Raw genomic sequence first — 21,244 nt, forward strand, 5'->3', positions numbered from 1 at the left:
CCGGTTGCTTTGCCAGGCAAGCGTAAAGGACAACCTTTTCCTGTTTCTCTTTGTTTTAACCAGGTTAACGTCTGCATTCTGGTTACGTTGAGTTCTTATTGTGTCAAGATGTCGGTCCATCTTGGCGCACTGCGGCGGGTTTTCCCTCGGAGTCGATGTCGCAATAACGCTTCCAGCGCAAACTACCTCATTATCTATTTTTTTCTCTCTCTCTGTAAAGGCATACGTTTTGCAATCGATTCATTCGCTTTTTGCCTTTCTTTCCCCATCTTCTGTTGACGTTTTCACGCTGTGTTCGCGTTTTTGCGATACCCCGATGACTCTTTTCTTAACTCCCAAAACAACACCAACAGAAAATAGCAAAGGTGACTCATCATAGAGTATGTTATTGCGTGCCGTTTTTGCGCTGGACAACAGGGAACAGAATCTGCGCGAATCTTCGGCCTCGCTAGCTTTGTCAAAAATGCTCGGATTGGGAACCTTTGTCTCCGATGCATTTTAGTTCGACTCTGCCTTGTATGCATAACAGAGCTCTATTTTATAGATTCTTGCGTCGCTCCGTGATCATGCACTGATATATGTGCATGTAGTGCCTCTCGCGGCGATTGGTTCGTCACCAACATTCGCTGTTTAATTTAGCGCTCTTTACATTTATTTTAATTTGATTAAGAGCTTGTGAAATGGTGGGTTGGCATCATGGGAAATGCTCGTCATTGCTTCTCTTTGACAAACGCTGCGTAGAAAGTCTTAAAAAAGAAAACGAGCTAGGAAAAAGGTGTGCATGTACCAGACAAATGTCTCACGTACACTTGAAATCAGCTCACTGCGGGCGCAGGAGCGCTCGCACTTCGGAGAGTCGTGAACACTGTGTAAGGGAACACATAAATTACCTCGAATACGTCACAACGGCTAAACGCAGTTAGCAAGCGCCAAATAGTTCAAGTGTGCCTACTGCAAATCAGTACGTCACATTCGTAACCGTACATCACGAGTAATCTTTGCTAGAACACGAATTCGGCGTTCACTTTCACATTGTCCACGACTCCACAGTCGATACTGGAATATGTGCAGTGCAAAATGGCTGTACAACAATGTCATTCAGTGCACCACTGTGTAAAACAAGGTCATTCACAATGTTAGTGCGTCTTACGAAACGCTGCTGCACCTCTTAGCAAACGCGCGGAGCGACAGCTTCTTTCGGCTCCGTGTGCCAAGAGCTATCCGCGGTACGGATCGAAGCAAAAGGCAACGACCAGAAAACACATTGCGATACCCGTCACCGGGCGGGGGGGTAACGGCTCGGAGCCAGAAAAAGGCCTCCGAGACGAGCGCGGACTCCGAGATGGCCACCCAGCCACCGGTCTCCGTTCTTCTTCGTCAATGTCGTTCGGCGACCTCCAGGCTCTCGCGAGAGTGCGTTGCCCGAGTTTTCCTTCCTCCTCATTCTTTTCCTCCTCTCCTCCGCGATCGCCGCCTCGGAGTCTCTCTCTCCCCCCTTACCCCCTGCCCCATGGTCTCCTCTGCGTTTTCCGTTTGTCGAAAAGGAACGGTGCACTGCAAGTGGAGAGAGGGAATGGCAGTGGAGGAGGAAGGAATGCGGGTAGCGGTGTTCGTGGTCTCTCTTTTGACTCCCTTTTGTTTTCGAGCTCATTGACTCCACTTTTTTTTATTTTCCCCCTTTTTTACTCCCTCTTCTACTGACGCTCGTTTCCGTTCGTTGACAAGTTCCAGTGCACAGCAAGTTGAAGGTTGGCTGTTCGAGGTGTCGCTTCTTTTCTTTTATTGACTCCCATTATAGTATTGGCCCTCATTGACTCCTTTTTTTTCTCTCTCTTTCGTTTGTAGAAAGCGTAGTAGAAACACCGGTACGCGGAGTGGGAGAGGGGACGGAATATGGTGTAAATTTTTGTTTCGTACTACTCCTTTTTCTCGTCCTTTGTTTTTCTTCTACTGCTCATTGACTGTCTTTTTTTCCCTTTCATTTGTAGAAAGTGTAATAGAAACACCCGTGAGCAGAAAGCAAAATAGGAGGGGAGGGGGTAGTTGGGTGTAAGCTTTCTTTTTTTTTTTCGTCTTACTCCCTTTTTCTCGCCCTTGGTTTTTTTTACCGCTCATTGACTCCGACTCCGCGCTCGCTTCGCCGGCGATTTCGAAACTTTTTCTGCGCCCTGTCTTTTTTGGGGCTTGCTTAGTTATTTCGCCCATCTCCCGAGGCGATGGAAATTCTTGCTGGTCTCTTTATTATTGCTGCTTTTTGAGTGTTCTCGGACAATATATCGTGGTGCTCGTCTCTAGCGAAAGTCTGTTAGCAACACCGATGGGTACGGGGGGGGGGGGGGGGGTGAGGATTTCGGGAGGAGGGGTGGGGGTGTTCAAGAGGTTCGATCAATGAGAAAAGATGCTTGTAGTGAAGGCGCGGTCTAAGGAATGAAGAAAAGAGAGGGAAATGAAGAAAAATAAAAGAGAGTAGTAAAAGGCGTTGTGCAGTGTGGCAATGTCTGGGAATCGGTTGTTGCGGGGGAACACCGTTAGTCGGTGCGGTCTTTCCAAACCCTCTCATTTTTTTTTCATATTTTTCTTACGTTCGATTAGAGGACGTGGTCGTTGTTCTTGAGGTCGCGACCTCGCCTTGCCGCCGCGCCGTTCACTTCGGAGTTGTTGGCAACTTCCGCGACTCTTTGGTTCGTCGTAATTTTTGCCGATCAAGATGTAGACATCGATAAAGTGGGGTTTTTTTTTTTTTAGTTGGTGAAGCTTGTCTTGAGCGTCGGGCGCCAGCCTTGATCGGGTCAATAGTCGCTCGAATATTGCTTCGTGCACCCCCCCCCCCCGCACCCTTTATGCCAAGATAATCACAAAGTCTCGAGGGCGCGGGGTTAGAGACCTGTTCCTAGCTGGGAAAGAATGCCTTATCTGGAAAAGATTGCCGTATCTCATAGCGGTGGTTTAAGGTCGTTGTTCTTGAAACGCATTTTCTGTACTCAAACTAGATATAATAACGAACACGGATGTAACGAGTTATGGGTTATAACGAAGTAAAAGAATACTCTTGTCATAGATAGTGCCACGAGTATATGCGCTTTTTATAACGAATTTTCGGATATAACGAAGTTATTTTCATGTTAGATGCGACTTTTTTAAATTTAGGTTTGAGTCTATGTATGTTGACCCCTTCCTATCAGCAGTATGCGGTCCTTTAGATGCGGCGAGTTAGAAAGAACAACAAAAAATGCAGATTCTGTCCAGGTATGCTGGCAGAGCGTAGAGTTCAGAGGACCCCAAGGACTGCCTGCCTGCCAAGATAACCAATCTATCGGTCTTGAAGGATTAACTTATCAGCATTATTAGATTACTAATTAAGGCAGACGTTATTAAAAATTTATCTTACTCGCAACTGCTGTCGTGGAAAGTGCATTGTCGTCAAACGTGGCCGTAGATTTAACGTGCCAAGTTTCAGGATATTTCGTTGTGCTAATGTGGTTTGAATGCGCAAAAAAAAGAATGACGACTTTAATGTCCCTGACGTCAGGATAACATTTATAACTGACGTCACGGTCAATGATGTCGCGATAACGGTGACCTTCACTTTATCTTACAACAATCAATCAGTCAGTCTGTTTTATTTTCGTTTTTCGTGTACAGCGACGAAACGAAAACACATAGGTGGGCATAACGAGCCTATGATCGCCGCATCTACGACAATTCAGTGCTCGGAGAATAATTCATGAGTTTAACAACAATCGCCGCGGTGGCACGCCGAAAGGCATGCCTGGGTGACGCATTTCGGCAATGCCTTCTCAGTGCTGCTCGCGAGTTCTTGTACAAAGAAAAAAAAAAGAATAAAACAGACAGGCAGAGCGTACATAAGTACATGGAGGTATGGTAAATTCAAAGGCTGACTTTTTTTTTTTCTGAAAAGCTTCCATGCTGAATAAGATGGTGCGTGCCTTTTCGATAAACAGTTGGAGTGTGAGCGTGTGTATCAAGCTGTAGATTGTGGCTGAGCGGGGATTGTAGGAACGTTGCGGAGTTTCCGTCGCGACTTCTTTCGGATTAGTACTCAAATGCCAGAGAGACAGAATGGCGGGGCATTGTAGTCTCGAAGCCTCAGTGAAAGACTTCGACTTGACTCGAAAGTGTTAGCAAAAATCTCTTCACGGAATGCTTTTCTTGTTCTAAGTGCGTTCGCCCCCTTCCGCATTCCAGAGAAGGTGTACGAACCACACAGGGTTTTTAAAAAATTCATTGCGAAGATGGCTTTGCGGCGTACAGAGAGAAAGGGGGAAACGAAAGACAGGAAAGGCAGGGTTAAGTGTTGAATGAAGAAGAGTACTTCTGAGCAGAGTATTAAAGAGCGCGACGAGAGCAATGACACTAAAGGAACGAATACTACAGAACGAGCACCGACTGCCAACTGAAAGTTTATCTGAATGAACACCGGCATTGTATACAATCTCAGAGTAGGCGTGCGTACATAGTTCACACTAGCCCTCATCAAGATGTCAATAAAGATTGATAGCTTTCACGTGGAGTCAATGACGCATGTTCTTATCGTACTGTAACTCTTACATAGCGCCTTTGATGACGTCAAGACAGTATAATCACGTGGTGGTTTACGCGTTTCAACGTGATAATGACGCCGCTGGGATGTTTTTGGTCTCAGCGCATGAATAGCGAAAGAACCTCCGTGCGAATGACGTCAGAAACTTCTCGTCCCACAATGTTGATACTACAGCATGGCGGTTTCAATGACGTCAGTGCAAGATATTTTTTTTGATAGTGTACGCTCGAGGTTCTTCGGTTGATAAGTATAGACATTTTCCCCCCAACGGAGAGAAGGATAACCTCATTTCTGGACTGTTGCACGAGAGCACAGAATCTGACGTCACAGCCTCGGCACTGCATTGTCTGTGGGGTCACGCATATTAACAACAGCCCAGAGAGGATTATGGCGGCGCCCAGGGGGAAGCCTTGACAAGGTGCACACTCGTTCGCGCATGCGCAGTAAACCTTTCTCGCGATATTGTCAATTCAGTAAACGGACGACGAGCCGATGACCACCGCTTCGCGCTTTTACTCCCTCAACGCGGTGTCGTCTCTGTCCTCCGCACACGGTCAAAGCCACCTAGAACGACACGGTGCAGCGGCAGGTCGACCGCGCGGCCTTGAAAATCGGTCTCCTCTTCGCATGCGCAGCGGCGAGTGCAGTGCCTTTGCCCTCCCTCTCCTGCTCTCCGTTGTTGGCCCGTTCATCGTCGGCGAACGGCAACGCTGGGGGGGCATCGCTCCTGGGGACGTCGTCTCCTTTGGGCCAGCGCTGGGAGAGAGAGAGAGAGGCGAAATACAGACGCAGCGCTTTCGTCATCAGCAGCTCCTTCCTCCTCGCCCATTCTCCTTTGTCTTCCATCTCACTCTCTCTTTTCTCTCTCTCCTATGTCTAGAGCCGCCGCTTCCCTCACTCTCACCCACTGCGTCACGCTCTCTCTCAAACTCTGCCCCTCTTTCAACTCCCGGTTCTGAACCCCGCGCCGTTCCAGAAACGCACTGGAACGATGCCCCCGTACCGTTGCGCTGGCGCGTGTTCGCTTTCGACGGGGGCTGGCAAGCCCATTGCGTGAGCTCGCCACAGACATAGTCGTGATGTTTAGCAGTGGAGTTCTCCATTTCTCTTACTCTTTCTCTCAACACTCTCACTGGCTTGCTCATTCAACTCCGGTTTCAAAGCCACAGTTCTCAATAAAAAAAAAAATCACATAAATGGCGGTAGGCAACTCAGTCACTCGGTTGCGACTGATTGAACACTGCTGCCTTGTCTTCGTTTTTCTGTGCGTTTCTCCGGATCGGTATGCTCGACCAACTATAGACCTCTTCACAGGAGAGAAGAAACACATCCTTTCTGGGATGTGGCACGGGAGTACAAAGGCAGACGTCACAGCCTCGGCAGTGCATTTTCGGGAGGGAGGGATGGGGGGGGGGGGGGGGGGTCAAGACTACTTAGCACAGCCCAAACGGGATAATGGTGGCGCCCAGGGAGCCTTCTGTAAAGAAATCTATTAGTGGTTTACAACCTAAGCAAAAAGTAAGCTCCGCCCAAAGCCATCGCTGTCTCTCCCACAGGAAGTTTGCATAAATCCTCCATCCAATAGCGCCTGCTCATTTTCGTGACGTCAAGCGCTTCTCGAATGTTTCAGATAGTTGACTTTGCCATACAGGCACACGTTTGTGTCGCTGGTTTTAGGTCGGGAACTTGAACGTTATGGTAAATTTCGTCAGGGACTCTGTCATCGCTGCGTCAGCGATTCTTACATCGAAACAACGGTTTTTTTTTTTATATATGTACAGCGGGATTTCATATTGAGGCCGCTGTTGAAGAGATAGTGTGCGTTCTTCACATTAGTGAAAGGGCTGTGTTATTTTTTTATGTATTTTATTGCCATTTCAACAGTGATACCACGGCTTTCCACCAGGGGTTACGGATTTCCACCAGGGGATCATATTCGTATAGTGATTTATTCAACGATATTCGAAATGGCGGAGAGCTTCGGTCGTCGACCGTCTCTTCGGTTTATTTCGCGGCATTTACTCGGTCGTGTGTACGAAAGAACAGCCGCTCCTCCATTCATGTGGAATACGTGTACACTGTGAATGTCGGCGACCGTCCGGTCATCGACCTTTTCCTCGCTGCGCTTGAACGTCGGGAAAGACTGGGAATGTTAGCGACATCAATACTGTGGGAATGCACGAAAAAAAAAAATGTATGAAAAACAACGTTGGCATAGAACACTGCAAATGAGTTCTGCGGAATCCCGCAAGGTGGCGGGATGGGTTAAGTAACGGAAATTGAAAACCATCCGTTTTGTAGCGCGAAGCTACAAGGAAACTTATACGTATCTCTCAGAAATAAAGGACCAGGACTTGTCCTGTGTGTTTGCTTTTCGGAGTCGTGCTCTTTTGCGCTGTTTATCTTCAGCATACAAATCTCCCGTGTACAGCTAGAGACGGCTCTGAGCAAATGTGAAGCTCAGTAGGTGCTGATAAGACATTTCATTTTGAGTTTAAAGTCAATTTTCGCATGGCGCACATACTGACATCGACATTAGCGTGACGTCAGGCTGCGGTGTCCATTCTGTTGACTTCACGCACCAGTATGGCTAGCTGTGATGACGTCAGGTACCAAAACGTACAATATCTCCGCTTCCACGTCACCAAAAACATTCAATATGATCGCTTGTGCGTCACCAACGGATCTACGCAGCGGAGCGGCCGTGGAAACGTCACGATATCTTGCGCGAGCACACGACGAGAAGCTTATACCGTGTCGTGACGTCACGATACAGTAGGAACCGAAACTATAGCTTTTAAAATCGTTTTGCGATTCATTTTTCATGGTGCACTCACGCTTACCAGTACATTTCCTAACCTCTTGAGGCATGGTCTTTCATTTGACGCAAAAAAAAAAAACAGAAATTTTATATTAGTAGCCATTTAACGTTGATATGTTGTTTTTATCAGTTAAATAAAAAGTGAGGAGGATATGAAGTGGGCGTGGCTTCGCTGGCCCTCTCCCTTTCCTCCCTCGGCGGTCGGCGCATTTCGTTGTTTCTTTACCTTTCGTCAAGGTTTGCGAGTGCTCTTCGCAAGCAGCGACCCGTCGGCCTGGTTCTTGAGACCATCACTTTCTCGCACACTCACTTTTTGTGTGTGTGTTTTTAAGTTCTATTCTTTATCCCGAAGAAAAATGTGTGCTTAGAGCTTTGCCTCCTGGTCCTTTGCTCCGTTGCGGCTCAGAAACGGTGTTTCTTTCGCAATCCTTCTCCGTTATTTTTTTTTTCTTTCTTTAACGATAGAAAGTGGTCCGCTGTTTTCTTGCGAGCATTGACCCAGACTTTCCCCTCTTTTTAAAGGAAGGATTTTTTTTCTCGTTTCAATTCCACCCGCTTAAATCTTCACGGTGTTCAATTTGGCTTTTTTTTTTTTTACATTGAAGATGTATATAATCCGGCCCACAGTGTAAGGATAGATCCGGCCATTCGAAACTCCGCGAACAGTTACCTTCTTAACAGAAAAATATCAACGTGAACGGCCTTTGCCTTCAAATTTAAAAAAAAGAAAAAAAAAAACCGACCGTGGCCACCTCAGACTGAGCTCAAAAGGCAGCTGGCGAACTGGGCGAATTGGTTGACTTGACTGCGGCCCAGAGAGTAATAATAATTATGAACATATCGGAAGTCCGCGAGCACTTACCTAGTCGACAGTTACCTACTCAACAACAACAACAACAGCAAAAATCACTTAGCAGTGGTATGCCACGGAAATTGAGCAAACCTCACCACCCACCACTGGTCCAGTAAAAATAATCAGGAAAAGAGTATATAAACGACATAAATCAGCAAGTAAATAAATAAATAATATATATATATATATATATATATATATATATATATATATATATATATATATATATATATCGGAGGCAACGAGCAGCGCTTTTTTCTTTCTTTCTTTCTTTTCTTTTTTTGCGGTGTTAATCTCGGGAACTGGACCCAATCATCGAGCGGAGGCCACGAACCACCTGAAGAACTGAGTGCGGTGCTGTGGGCCATCGGCGCAGATTCATTTTGCAGAGAGTCCTCAGAGCAACCAAAGGTCTTTACTGCAAAATACTTGCTTTTTTTGCCTGTGTCCTAGGCGAGCTAGAGTTCAACGAAATTCAGCTGTCTGCAGGGACAGTATTTATTTTTTTTTTTGTCTACTTGCCTTTTTGAAGAACTGCTACCTGCGGGACAAGCGTTTTCTTCTTTCGAACGAAGTCGGTGTTCTCGCGAAGTGGTTTAACAAAGAAGTCGACACGTGCCGAAGTCCGAGCGGCATTTTTATCTTCGAGCAGCTCACTGGCTAAGTCGTTAGGAAAGGGAAGTTGACAGCCGCCCGTTTGTAACTCGAAGCCACGAGGCTGTTGTGCCACGAGGAAACACACACAGGTTGTCGCTTCGCGCTACAAACAGGTGGTGCGCGCATGTTTCTTGCGGTACTGTATGAAAGGCTGGTTTTCTTGTAGCAAACGTTCAGCTGGCAGTCAGGACTTGTCCCGCGGTGTTCGCTCTTTCGTTGTCCTCGTTCAAATCGCGCTGTTTCACCCCCTGCTCTAAACGGGTGGCTGCCACTTTCCCCTTTCTTTAACCCTCTCGCAAACTTGCGGGATTCCGCGGGAACGATCCGCACGGCTTCGTTTAGTGTCGTCTCCTCTGAGGTGTCTTTTTTTTGTACTGTAATCTCTTGCTTGACACTCAAGGTGCCCCTTGTCGCCTTTCCTGCAAAGCTGCTGTGTTCTCCTACTCTAGGAGAGCTGTGTGCCGTTCCAAAAGCCTCCCTAGATAGTCAGGTTGTTGATTCGTGAGGAACACGAACGGCACAAGCGCTCCTGTGTTTCTCGTTCTAGATAAGCACCTCCCAACGAACGGGCTCTCTCCTTGATTGACGTTATAATAACCTCTGGAATGTTGTCAATGGACGCCTCTCCACAAAAATGCGCTGTACTCCCGCGCGACGACCGCGGGGAGTAGCTCACTGCATGGGCCGACAGGGGTTACACTCGAAGAAAGCCGCTAAACCGTGGAAATCGGAAAAACTTAGAGGCAGAAATCAGAGACGTCGCCGGGTGCAAAGAAGGCACACTTTCCAAGCCACCTGCATCCTGCGTCTACCCCTCAAGCCGGATCAGGATTCGCCCCCCCCCCTCCCTTCGCCGCAAAATTCGACACGGCTTCCCGTCCCCCACCTCCCAAAGACAAAATTCTGCCCGTCGGACTCTGTGGTGGACACTTTTCAAAAAAGTCTTGCCAAGGTCGTTGAAGCCATTCGCGAACCTTGGTGCTAACGGAAAAGTGCGCGGAGTTGAAGTGGACAGCGTAGTCGTTGCACTCGGCGTTCAGTCTTCAGCGAATACGTGTCGGTGAAGGCAAAACTACAGTGTAGCAAAACGCCGGCCGTACACGACAACAGCACCGTATCTTGCCGGGAAGGAGCACGCAGCGGTCTCAGGCGATGGCTCCTCAGAGTTCAGCGAACGGTGAGCGAAGTCGGGTGTTTGCCACTTTTTCAATACACATAAGACCCATAATGAAACCCGCGTAGTGGTCACTACGCGGGTTTCATTATGGGTTACGGTTAGCTGGCGTGAGCAGCCGCCTGATAAAGAGGGTACAGCCCCATCCACCTGGGCTAGTGATTTACGGGAGGGTCCCAAGACTAACGTGACCGGGAAAAACAGCGAAGTCTGAATACTGGGGTACGGGCAGCACGCGATATTAAAAAGTTTTAGTCTGTCTGGTATTCCGCAAAAGGCGAGGCATTTAGCGCCTACCAGAATACCGGATGCGAACTGCGCCTGCACGCGTCTTAGCTGGAATTCCCGATACGCCTAAAAGCGCCCGAAAAACATGGCCGCCATGCCGAAAGCGGTTGCCCTCCACCTCGCATCCATCACGACCCGCCATGGTGGTTTAGTGGTTATGGTGTTCGACTGCTGACCCGAAGGTCGCGGTATCGAATCCCGACGGCCCTCCACTACGGCGTGCCTAATAATCATATCGTGGTTTTGGGACGTAAAACGCCAAGGATTATTTTTATCGAATCTATCACGCACGTTCTATCGCATTCCAGGGGGGATTGAAATGGTGCATACTCTGTAATGCCGACGTTGAACGTGTTTTTTTTTTTTTTTACCCATTATTTTATGTCTGCAAATTCTCCGCGAAAGGCACACCGCTCTCCGACCGGCTACATGTATAGTCGGTCATGATATACATACATTTTTTTTTTTTCCTGCTCGACGAGTTTTTCTGAAAACGCCGCCGCTTCATTAGCCAGAGGCGTTGGCTCAAATTTCCTCGTCGAGACCATGCGTGCGTGTTTATCCGCCTTCGTAAACCAAAAGCTGCCTCGGCTGAAAAATAAAAGCTCAAGGGGATTCCCCCAAGGTCAGTTGGCGCGACACCTTTTTTCCATTTTAGCTCATTTACCGCTTCTATTTTCTTTCCTTTTTAGAACACGGTTCCAACTAGGAGTTGCAAGTTGTTTATTAAAAAGGCGTAACTATTAGGAAAGAGCGCGGTGAAATTCCTGCGGGCTATCATAGCTGCTGGTACATACCTGTCCGGTGGGTGTTCCTTTTCATTTTTTTTTTCCTTATTGACGTAGGGAAATACGAGATAGAAGTTGGCGCTTTTAGGCTTCAGCCGTGGGGGTATCACTCGCACAGATACCGAATGAAAGTGTAGGGTGAGAAAAAGAAAAAAAAAAAAGAAACGGACAATTTCGTATAGCATGCAGTGGCATGCTATGCGAAATTGCTTTCGCCGTTACCAATGGTCTTAATATTTTTTCTTTCATTTTTTCTGCTTTTTTTTTTGGCCTACAGTGCACGTACACGATGTCATGTTAACTAGTCCATTGGTCCGTCATCCATTTAATCGTTAAATGGTTCTTTATTTATTCATTTTTTCGAGCACTGCCATTCCATACACCCCCTGTCATTTGCCCAGCTGCGACGTCTCGTCCAGTTTTCACTGAGTGTATTCCCCTGGACTATCTGTCGCAACGGTGCGAGAATACTGACACCGTGAGAGAGGGAGAGAGAACGACGGCCTCGGTCTCGTTCGATTACGCAGCGCCCTCGATTGCGTAACGACGACCCCGCGCGCTATTCGTTGGCCCTTCCATCCAATGCGCAACGAACTCGAAATATGTGCGAATGTGTGTGTTGTGAGAGGGGGAGATTGGGGCGAGGGTGAGTGCAACGACCCCCTAAATAGAATACGATTAACGTAGTAACAAAGAAAAGCAAAAAAAAAAGGAAAAAGACCAAGTAATGGAGAACGACCTATCGCATTTCTCGCAAGATTTCGGACTCTGTGTATGATGTGTGTGTGTTTTGTCTCGGCCCGTTAAGTAACTGTGACGAAACGGCCATAACCGCGCTTGCAGCGATTGGGCTTGTTTTATATACTCTCTTTTTATTCCCTTTTCGAGGGGTGTACGTAGGGTGTGTTGAATGCACTCGCATTAGTGACTGTAGAGTGTCGACACCTTCTTATACGTATTATGCCGCATCACCTCTGCAGTAACCGTGACATCTTATACACTTCTCTGCGTGCGCCCGAAAATGGAATACGATTAACATAGTAACAAAGAAAAGCAAAAAAAAAGAGGAAAAGTCCAAGTAAGCGAGTCCCCCGTATTGCACTTCTCGCAAGGTTCGGGCCTGCGTTATTTTTTTTTTTCTCGGCCCGTTAAGTAACAGTGACTAAACGGCTACAACCACGTTTACAGCGATTGGGATTGTTTTATATACTCCCTTTTCATTCTCTTTTTGAGGGGTGTACGTAGGGCGTACGTGTATTAGTGAATAACACCTCTTATGGCTGAAATAATATAAGGGGTGTCATAATATAAAAGGTGACATAATATAAGCGGTGTCAATGACGCCTCTTATGTAATGTCGCATCACCTCTGCAGTAACTGTCACATCGTAGACACCGGTATGCGTGTCTTCATTGTGAAACACTTACTCTGCTTTCTTCTATCTTTATTTTTCTTCACCTATTCCTTCAGTTTTCTTTGTTATTATTTTATTCTCTGAAGAGTCGAGATGAGGTGCGCTTTCCATAAAGTGCAATGTTCGTCGGGTCGTTCCTTCACCGTTCGTCGACCAAACGTGACCGCTATGGCCTTTTCTGAAAAAAAAAAAAACAATTTTTTAATGTCCCGTCGTACGTACCTCCCATAAAGAAAGTGCAACGGCCCTTTCACTCTAGTGGGAGATTTTACTCTTAGAGTACTCCAGTTTGTGGCTTCACTCTGATTTTACTCCTTATAAAGAAAACTTGTGGAAGGGGCTTGCGTTTCTTCATGCATGGATAATGCGAACGTTTTACTCTTCAGTAAGCGTTCTTACGCAGTTTTTTTACTTTTTGTAAACGTACACTCCGAATGTCTTACCATATTTCTTCGCAGGGAGATTGAAAGGGCAACCCCACTTCGCACTTTTACCCTACACGTTCATAGACAAAACGCAGCGAGTTCATTTACTCCGAAGCCACGACATTTCTATCAATGCGCGTTTTCTTCAATGCATCCTTGAAGGTGGCAACGTATTTCTCCTTGAAGTGTCGTGTCAGGTCGTGACGTGCTCTTTGCTTGTTTTAGTCTTTATTTACTCCCTTTTCGAAACCTCGCCCGAAAGTCGCGTCAGATTACCTTCAGAAAGAGAGTGTTATAAAGGTCGGCTACTCTCTATTCGCATGTCCCTACACCTTTCTTACTCTCTTTTTGACACTTCCGAAGTTTACACTCGGCTACAACCTAAGACAAAAATGTCAGCTACGCCCAAAGAACCAACGAACCGCGGTGCTCCTGCCCTTCACCTGTGAAAGACGGTCATAGTAGCTGATTTCCGTTCGAACCGTAAGGGCATTTTCTCGGCGTATGTGAATAGTACGCATACTATTAAATAAAGGTTCGTTGTTACTAACTCAAACATTGCGCTTCGCGGAGCAGCGATGTCAGAATCCCTGAAGAAATTTGCCAGGACGTTCAAGTTTCCGACCTAAAACCAGTGACCCAAACGTGTGTCTGTATGGAGAAAGTCAACCATGCGAGACACTCGACAAATGCATGACGTCACGAAAACGGGCGAGTGGTATTGGATTGAGCATTAATGCTAATTCTCTGCGGGAGGGACAGCGATGGCTTCGCTCCGCCGAAGAAGAGTGCAAATGCCCTTTACTCCCACTTAACTCCTTCTTTAGTCGTTTCTTTCGACTCTGAAAGGCCATGCACTCGCGTTTTGCGTTCTTTCACTTAAAAGGCGCTCGCCACTCCCTCGAAGGTCAGCAGTTGGTTGTTTTCAGTGCAGGTTTCTTGCCCCCCAACCGTGGGCGCGCAAAATACATAAACGCTATGCGCATTCAGCGCGATATCTTTCTCAAACCGTCGTGGGTCAGAGACCGACCGCCGGTGACACTTGGCTTCGGTGGAGTGTGCGTGATAGGCGGCGCGCGTGCGCGCCTCCGTGAAGTCGTACTTTACGTGTACCGTGTATACTCGGACTTTACCTGCACACGCATCGCTTCGTTAAAGATTGCCGGGACACATGCACCAAGACAGGATTTCTTAATAATTTGGTAGTAATGTAAGACAGTCGTAATACATTTAGCAATACGACTGACCTTTGTGCGAATGTCGTGCTGCACTTCTGACAGCTTTTGTATTTGTTTTATGGTCTTTTGTCTCTTTCGTGAAGGTCAATTTTCGCGTTTGATGAGGCATATCTAAGTCTTTCGCCTTAATAATAGAGGTCTCGCAGACTCGGAAAGCGCCGTGCCAGCCACGACGGTATAGGGTATTACCCTACTTACCGTACGGTAATCAGTCACTGCTAAAACTGTATAATATACACAGATGCTGCTTTGCGTGCCGCCGCTGCCTTGGGTTTATTCTCTAGGGAGTCCTTCGTTGGGTGTGGGCGGCGCGACCTTGCGGCTATTCTCGGCTGCCCCCTTCTTCTCTGCAGAGGGTCATCACGTGTCTTGACGTTGTGTTCTGACCGCGCCTGCGTTCATCAGCCTCGGCAGGGTCAGCTGCCTGGGCATCGTTTATCCAGGGAGCTTCTTTTTAGAACACAAACACGGCCCCCTCCCTTCTATTGCTCTCTCTCTTTCTATGTGTATAGACCCGAAGGTCGCGGGATCGAATCCCGGCTACGGCGTACCGGCAAAATGGCCGTGCCACGAACGCAAAAGTAAATGAGTAAAAATGTGCAGTTTTCGTAAGTGTGCTTCTTCATTTCTTCGACTACATGTGCACCGGACCTTCAGAACTTTCTTCTGAATTATATATATCCATATATAATGGGTGTGTAATGTCTGTGTGCAACGTAATAGTGGTGACCAGATATAAATATATTTCGCATTGCTTACCCCTGCTGCTTCGCGTGCCGTCTGCAGCCCGATGCATTTCTCGGGTCTCTTCCTTGGTGGTGTGTGTATGAGCGGGCGAAGATAAGTAGACAGGCTTATCGGTCGGTCGTCCCATACTATTGTCAACACCGGTGCCCTTGCGACAGTTCTAAGCGGTCTCCTTCAATCATCGCTGCGATTCGCGTGCACGCATACTAAGAAGCGACGCATCTGTTTGCGAGTGCGAAACGTGTATGCTGTGTTGCTTATTTACTATTTTCCTGTGTGTCCTTTAGGACAATAGGGTGTATGCACGACCGGCATCGACAGCGACATGGAGGCAAGTCTCGCTGTGCACTCTGGGTAATCCGCCATTATGAAGCAATGACAAGCAGACGAGCAAAGCAGCGTGTATGACCAGTCGATAGCTGTCATGGTTTACTGCGCCGTTGTAGGCTGCAAAAGCCGTACGTACACCAAAGCCGAGAAAGAGAAGGCTAAGCAGAACAGTCAGAACCTCAGCAACTTTCGGTTTTTCAAGATTCCAAAGGTGCGGGTTCATGAATGCGGCAAGACGAGGCAGCTGTCGCAACGCCGGCAGCGCGAGTGGATCGCCCGCCTCAACAGGAAGGGTGTCGCCGATAATCCGCAGAAGTACAAAGTGTGTTGCCGACACTTTTTATCAGGTATGAAAGTCTCGCACCTACGTTACCTATTTTAAAGCGCCGCCCGTTCCTGTCATTGTAAAAGTGTTATTTTGGGCACCGCGGATGTAGGCATTGCTTTGAGCAGAGCGTTTGTGTACTCTGTTTCGCAGGGCCACAGTCTCCAGTGGGTGCTGCTGGCTCTGCAAGGGCTTTTCGGCTCACGAGCTGCACTGGCATCGGCACCTAATCGTCGTTTTTTCATCGTCGACGACGCGAAATCCATTTCAGCGATACTAGGCCTCACATCCAATTTCCTGATGTGCGTCGGCAGCCACGAGTTGGCGCTGTCCGTGCACGAACGCTCCTGTCGCACGCGCACGCCGTACTCTACGTAAAAAAGCAGTGCCGCGACATGGGAGCACGCATCGCCGTTCCCGGCCATGCACGTACAGTGCGCGGCAACGACTTCACCGTCGCACTTGCACAGGGCCCATGAATCCACAGGTGGCCTTTTGAGGCTCTGCGAGTGGTCGACCTGGGCAAAAAGATAACGTTGTATACCGCTAGGAGAATAAAACACTTTAACGTACCTTTGTTTTGAGAATCAAGGAGTCTGAGGAAACTTCCTTAACCGATGGCTCGCGCATCCAACCGCTGGTCACAAAATTGTGGCCTTCTAATCCTTTTTAAGCCTTTAGTTGCTGGCGGGTAAGGAAGCTGGTCCTCAAAACAAGGAACTCGCTTATGTCTGCGGCGTCGATTCGCGGCCACAGGTTGATGTCTCTTACTCAGTCGCTTTCCCAAAGCTCAAAGGGGTCCACACCACACAGGGCAACTTTCTCACTGTAGCGCGCCTGGTCTTTGACGCACAGCGTCGCTGCATAATCCGTTTGATCACGCGTCATTTTGCCGCAAAACAATGTTGCATTCTTGCACAGAGATGCCAAACCGCACGCCCGGAGACCGACTGCGACCACACATCGACGACCAGTCCACAAACGTTGCCTGCTTTGGTCTGCTTGTTATTGCTTCAAAATGGCGGATTACCCAGAGTGCACAGCGAGACTTGCCTGCATGTCGCTGTCGATGCCTGTCGTGCATACACCCTATAGCAAGGCAAAACGGATTGGGGGAGGGACGGGGGTGCATCGTTAAAGACTCGCAGGGTCCGTTGTACATCGTCCTAAGGAGACTCGAAGGTGGACGCCATGTTGTTTTTCTTCGATAGTAGACCTCTAAGCGTTAAGTGGACGCTAAAGCGAAACAATGCATCAATTTAGGCTGGTAAGTTTTTCTTTGAGAACCCTATTGGCGTTAATCTCGCCGTCATACGTTTAGTAATAGAATAAAAAAAAAAATGAATGCCAATGGATCATTTTCAAATTTCGCGCTGAAATGCCTGCGCGTGGACGCTAGCGTGACGTCACAGATTTAAAGGTGCTTTTTCGTGTTTTTGCCATGTTGCCTCACCAAAATCTACTGAAACTCGGTACGTTTACTCTCTGGCCCCCGAACGGGATAACGTACTTGATTCTGTACCGATTAAGTGCTATGTGATCCCTCGAAGGCGGTGTCAATATCTATGACGTCACAGCGAGTTGTTGCTTGAACTTCAAGGTGGCGTCACCACTTGCGTTTTTTTTTTCTGCGCTTTTTCGCTTACCAAGCGTCTTCTTACAGCTTAGTATATTGAAAGGGTAATTTACCAATGCAGAAAAAGTCGTTCTTTTCTTTCGCGACCCTTTAATCTTGTGGACTCTGAGATCTGGACGCTCTGTGAAGGGTTGTCGTGACAGTTTCGATGCGCTAAACACGTTGCCTCTGAGATTCCCTCCGCGTCCTTGATATCCTCGCGTAGTTCTTAAACGACGATCATTCGGTCGTGGGCACGCGCTCTGTTGTGCGAGATGGGACGGGAGGGTCGGGTAAATTGTTTTTATCTCAATTACACAGAGACTACGTCATTCCACAGCTCTAAACGCGTTAGCTTCTCCCAATTTAGCGTAACACCAGGAAAAAGTTCTGCGGGTACCCGTATAATTCCGCGTGTATTATTGAATAGCGCTACTTGCTGCTCCCTCATCGTGGTGTCCTTTTTTTCGTTGACCCGTCGATTATTTCGTCGTTGACGCAAAGATCATATGGACACGGAAAACATGAAAGCCGAACAGAAGCAATCGGCTCGACCACTTCGGACGGCGGCCAAATTGCCCCGACAAAATTCGCGTTTGATGGCTTCGAGGAAAATGTGCTCCTATCATGCGAGTTGCGAACAGAAAATAGAAAAAAAGGAGAGGCGGTGACATCGTCTGACTGGGCGTGCAATGTACGGGTGATTCCCTTTATCTTATTTTATTTTCTTCTTGCTACGAATTCTGGTACAAATTATTTTCCCGCAAATGGTCGATCGCAGAGTGGTGGGTCAATCACTCAGTCAACGAGATATTTATTTTACAGTGGATCCGCCAGTGTGGTACGATGGTTGCGGCGTTGAGCTGCTTAACTGCAGGTCGAGGGTTCGATCCCGGTCGCGGCGGTCGCATTTCAATGGAGGCGAAATGCTAGAGGATCACATCGTGGTGTTGGCGAGTAAAACACCAGATATCAGGCACGTAGCCAGAATTTTTTTTCGGGGGGGGCCCAAGGCCTAATTATTCGAAAATAATGTCTTTTCATGGCAAAAAGAAAAAAAGTTGCCCGGGAATATAAAAGGCTGGACGAATTTCGGGGGGGGGGGGGGGGGGCCCCCGGGCCCCCCCTTGCCTACGTGCCTGCCAGATATTGTTATATTTGAATGAAATGACACGGAATGACACGGAACTCGTGCAACGAGCGTTATCAGCAGCTTCCCTTATCGTAGTTTCTGTACGACCATGGTCGTCGATCTCGCTTATCACGCCGCGACCTGAATTCCCGCAGTCAAGGCCCGCGGTATACGGCACGCCAGCGTAAAGCTATGTGTATACTCCCGCTGATAGTGTGTCGTCTCTGTAGATAAAAAGGCGGGATTGTGAATGGTGTTCCTCCTGATAAGGGTGTATTGCCTTTGCCGATATGGTTTTTGCGGAGTTTCACGATGCTCCTGCAATGGCCTCGCCGTCGCATATGTCGAAGTTCCGCCGTGATGGCCCGCCTTTTATCTATGTAGGGGTGACGGAGCGTTGGCATTATAGACCGCCGAATTGCGATAACAGTTTCAAGCCTACTGGCAAACATCCTTCACCTCAGGCAACACTATACGAATGATCACGTGGTATTGGCGCCAGTCGTTCAGTGTTCCGGCAAATCGTTCCGCGCACTTTGTGCATGTTCGCTTGGTATCAGGGCTTGCGCCACGATTGTCTCACTGGATAGAGAGGGCGGGGGGGGGGGGGGGCAACCGCGATAAGCGCGATCCTTCGAAGTAAGGGGGGGGGGGACTTACGCATTGTGTTTGGCTGTGTTTGTTCTTGGTCTTGGGGGGGGGGGGGCAAATCGGTGCAGGCGAAACATTTGTTTTTTCAGCGGGGGCGGGGGCACTGCCGCCCCTTTCTAACCCCCTCTGGCGCCGCCCCTGCTTTGCGTGCATGTCGGCAATTTCTCAATTGCTATAAAATGGGTATGGATCAGATATGTAGACTACTTGGTAAGCATGAACAAGAATCAACCTTAGAGTTCGATAACTGCTGTTGTATTCATGTATATCGGATTTTTAAATGGCTTAAAGGACCGCACCGCGAGTAACGGCTACTCCTGGCGCCACCTGTATCCTATATATGAAAGCAGATACCCAATTAGATAAGACACCTAGTGATAGCGATCAGCTCGGCTAATCTTTTTTTTTTTTTTTTTTGCATAAGGCTGTACAGCGCAGGGTATACAGCGGAATTTGTACAATCATTTATCTTTCGGACGCTGTCCAGGGTAGTAAAATGCCGCGTGGCATTTTCTTATCTCTCATGCAACTCGTTACCTGTGTCCTGTGTCGCCGATAAGCGGTGACCTCCACTTCGGATATAAATGTTGCATACAGACGTTGCGACGCCGCGTTTTATTTGCGCACGGGATGGAATGCCTCGCGTGCTCGCGACTCGCTTATCAGGCTGATAAGAGAGATAGTCGTAGCGCGTGTGTGTGTATTACCCTTTGGGCCCTCGCTGGCATAGTTTAGTACTCGTACACTAGAGGGAAATCTGGTGCTAATGTCTATGGGAGCTGCAACGAATGGCGTTTCAACCAGTATCGGTGTCTTCCGACATATTTTGCTGGTTTACAGTGATTGAACCGTTGAAGACGTAACCAGACGACAAGCAGACGGTCACACAGACGGCGAACAGATGATCAACAGACGACAATCAGACGATCAGCAGACCATTGTGTTTCACGTAATCCCCTATAGACACTCATACGCAACCCCGCAGTGCTCTTGTACAGTTAACACGCATGAGATATACGCTGCTACTCGATCTGACGGATGTCACGCGTGATCTAGATCAATCAGTCTTTATTAGCAAAATGTTTATTAGTTACACAGTATCCGCGCAGTTCTGTTTTTGGACCACCCGTGCATAATACGACTCGAACCGACAGCTGCAGACAGACAGGTAGCCTATCTTGTTACAAAAACTCCGATACCCACTTCACATTTTGTCCTCTTTGTAACAGATTACCGTTATTTTCGATGCATCAAGGCTCGGCAGTGAATGAGTGTTGTTTGCTGCAGGGTAGGCGAGGTCACTCGTTCGACCCCCGAGAGGAAACTCTGGGCGCTAAAAAGTAAACGTCAGAAAGACAGAAATCAAACTGTTCGCGTTCTGGTTGTTTCTTTGTGTTCACAACGGCGCATCGTTTCTGCGCCGTTGTGTACTTGCGTATATTGTTACACATCTCCTAAAGTTTACAATGGCGACTCGTTTCCAAAGAGACGTGCAGCACAAAAGCCCCATTGTTATTACCGTCGTCAGCGCAATCTGGTTGCGTCCAAACAAAGCAGTCTGTTTATGTCAACACTATGTGGCTTGTAGATTTCTTTCAAATGAAAGAAAACTGATATTGACGATCATTGGCCTTCCGTTCAAACAGAAACCTTCTTTCAAAAGAAATGCGCAGGCTTCACTCACTCACTCACTCACTCACTCACTCACTCACTCACTCGCTGAATAACTCAGACAGATTCTTGGTGGGAACTACAATCAAACAATCGATCGATCAATCATCAAAGAAGCAATCAGTCAATCAACCAATCAATAACTTAAAAACAGAAACATTCTTGGTAGGAATTTCACTGCACTCACTAAGTATAACACAGAGGTGAGCTAGTTGATAGGTATTCATGTGATAGGTATTCACAAAATCACTCACTCACTCACTCACTCACTCACTCACTCACTCACTCACTCACTCACTCACTCACTCACTCACTCACTCACTCATCACTCACTCACTCACTCACTCACTCACTCACTCACTCACTCACTCACTCGGGATAGAGGGAGGAGAATCGCCCAAAATTTCGGCATTTCACAAGGCAACCTGTCAGCCAAGGCACAAACAGACATCAAGCTGCTGCTGCTGCTGCTGCTGCTGCTGCTGCTGCTGCTGGCCATTCTGCTGTCCTTTGTCCACAATAATGCAAAGAAAGACAGTAAGAAAGAGAAAAAA

At 47.7% G+C, this 21,244-nt stretch overlaps 2 protein-coding genes across 4 annotated transcripts in view; both read left to right on the forward strand.

Annotated features, from left to right (window-relative positions):
- LOC119373230 (ribosomal protein S6 kinase alpha-5) overlaps window positions 1-21,244 on the forward strand; it is a 225,243-nt gene that overhangs the window by 116,605 nt on the left and 87,394 nt on the right. The gene's annotated exons all lie outside the window — the stretch shown is intronic.
- Window positions 15,353-16,103, forward strand: LOC119373233 (uncharacterized). Of its 2 annotated transcripts, none has more exons than XM_037643243.2 (2): window positions 15,353-15,643; window positions 15,775-16,103. In XM_037643243.2, the coding sequence occupies exons 1-2, from the start codon at window positions 15,391-15,393 to the stop codon at window positions 15,849-15,851; spliced, it is 330 nt and encodes a 109-aa protein (XP_037499171.1). In that variant the 5' UTR covers window positions 15,353-15,390; the 3' UTR covers window positions 15,852-16,103. The 2 variants fall into 2 exon arrangements, with proteins under 2 accessions (XP_037499171.1, XP_037499170.1); XM_037643242.2 differs by having other exon boundaries at window positions 15,353-15,618.

The sequence above is a fragment of the Rhipicephalus sanguineus genome, chromosome 11 (genome assembly GCF_013339695.2).
Source record: "Rhipicephalus sanguineus isolate Rsan-2018 chromosome 11, BIME_Rsan_1.4, whole genome shotgun sequence".
NCBI classification, from domain to species: domain Eukaryota; kingdom Metazoa; phylum Arthropoda; class Arachnida; order Ixodida; family Ixodidae; genus Rhipicephalus; species Rhipicephalus sanguineus.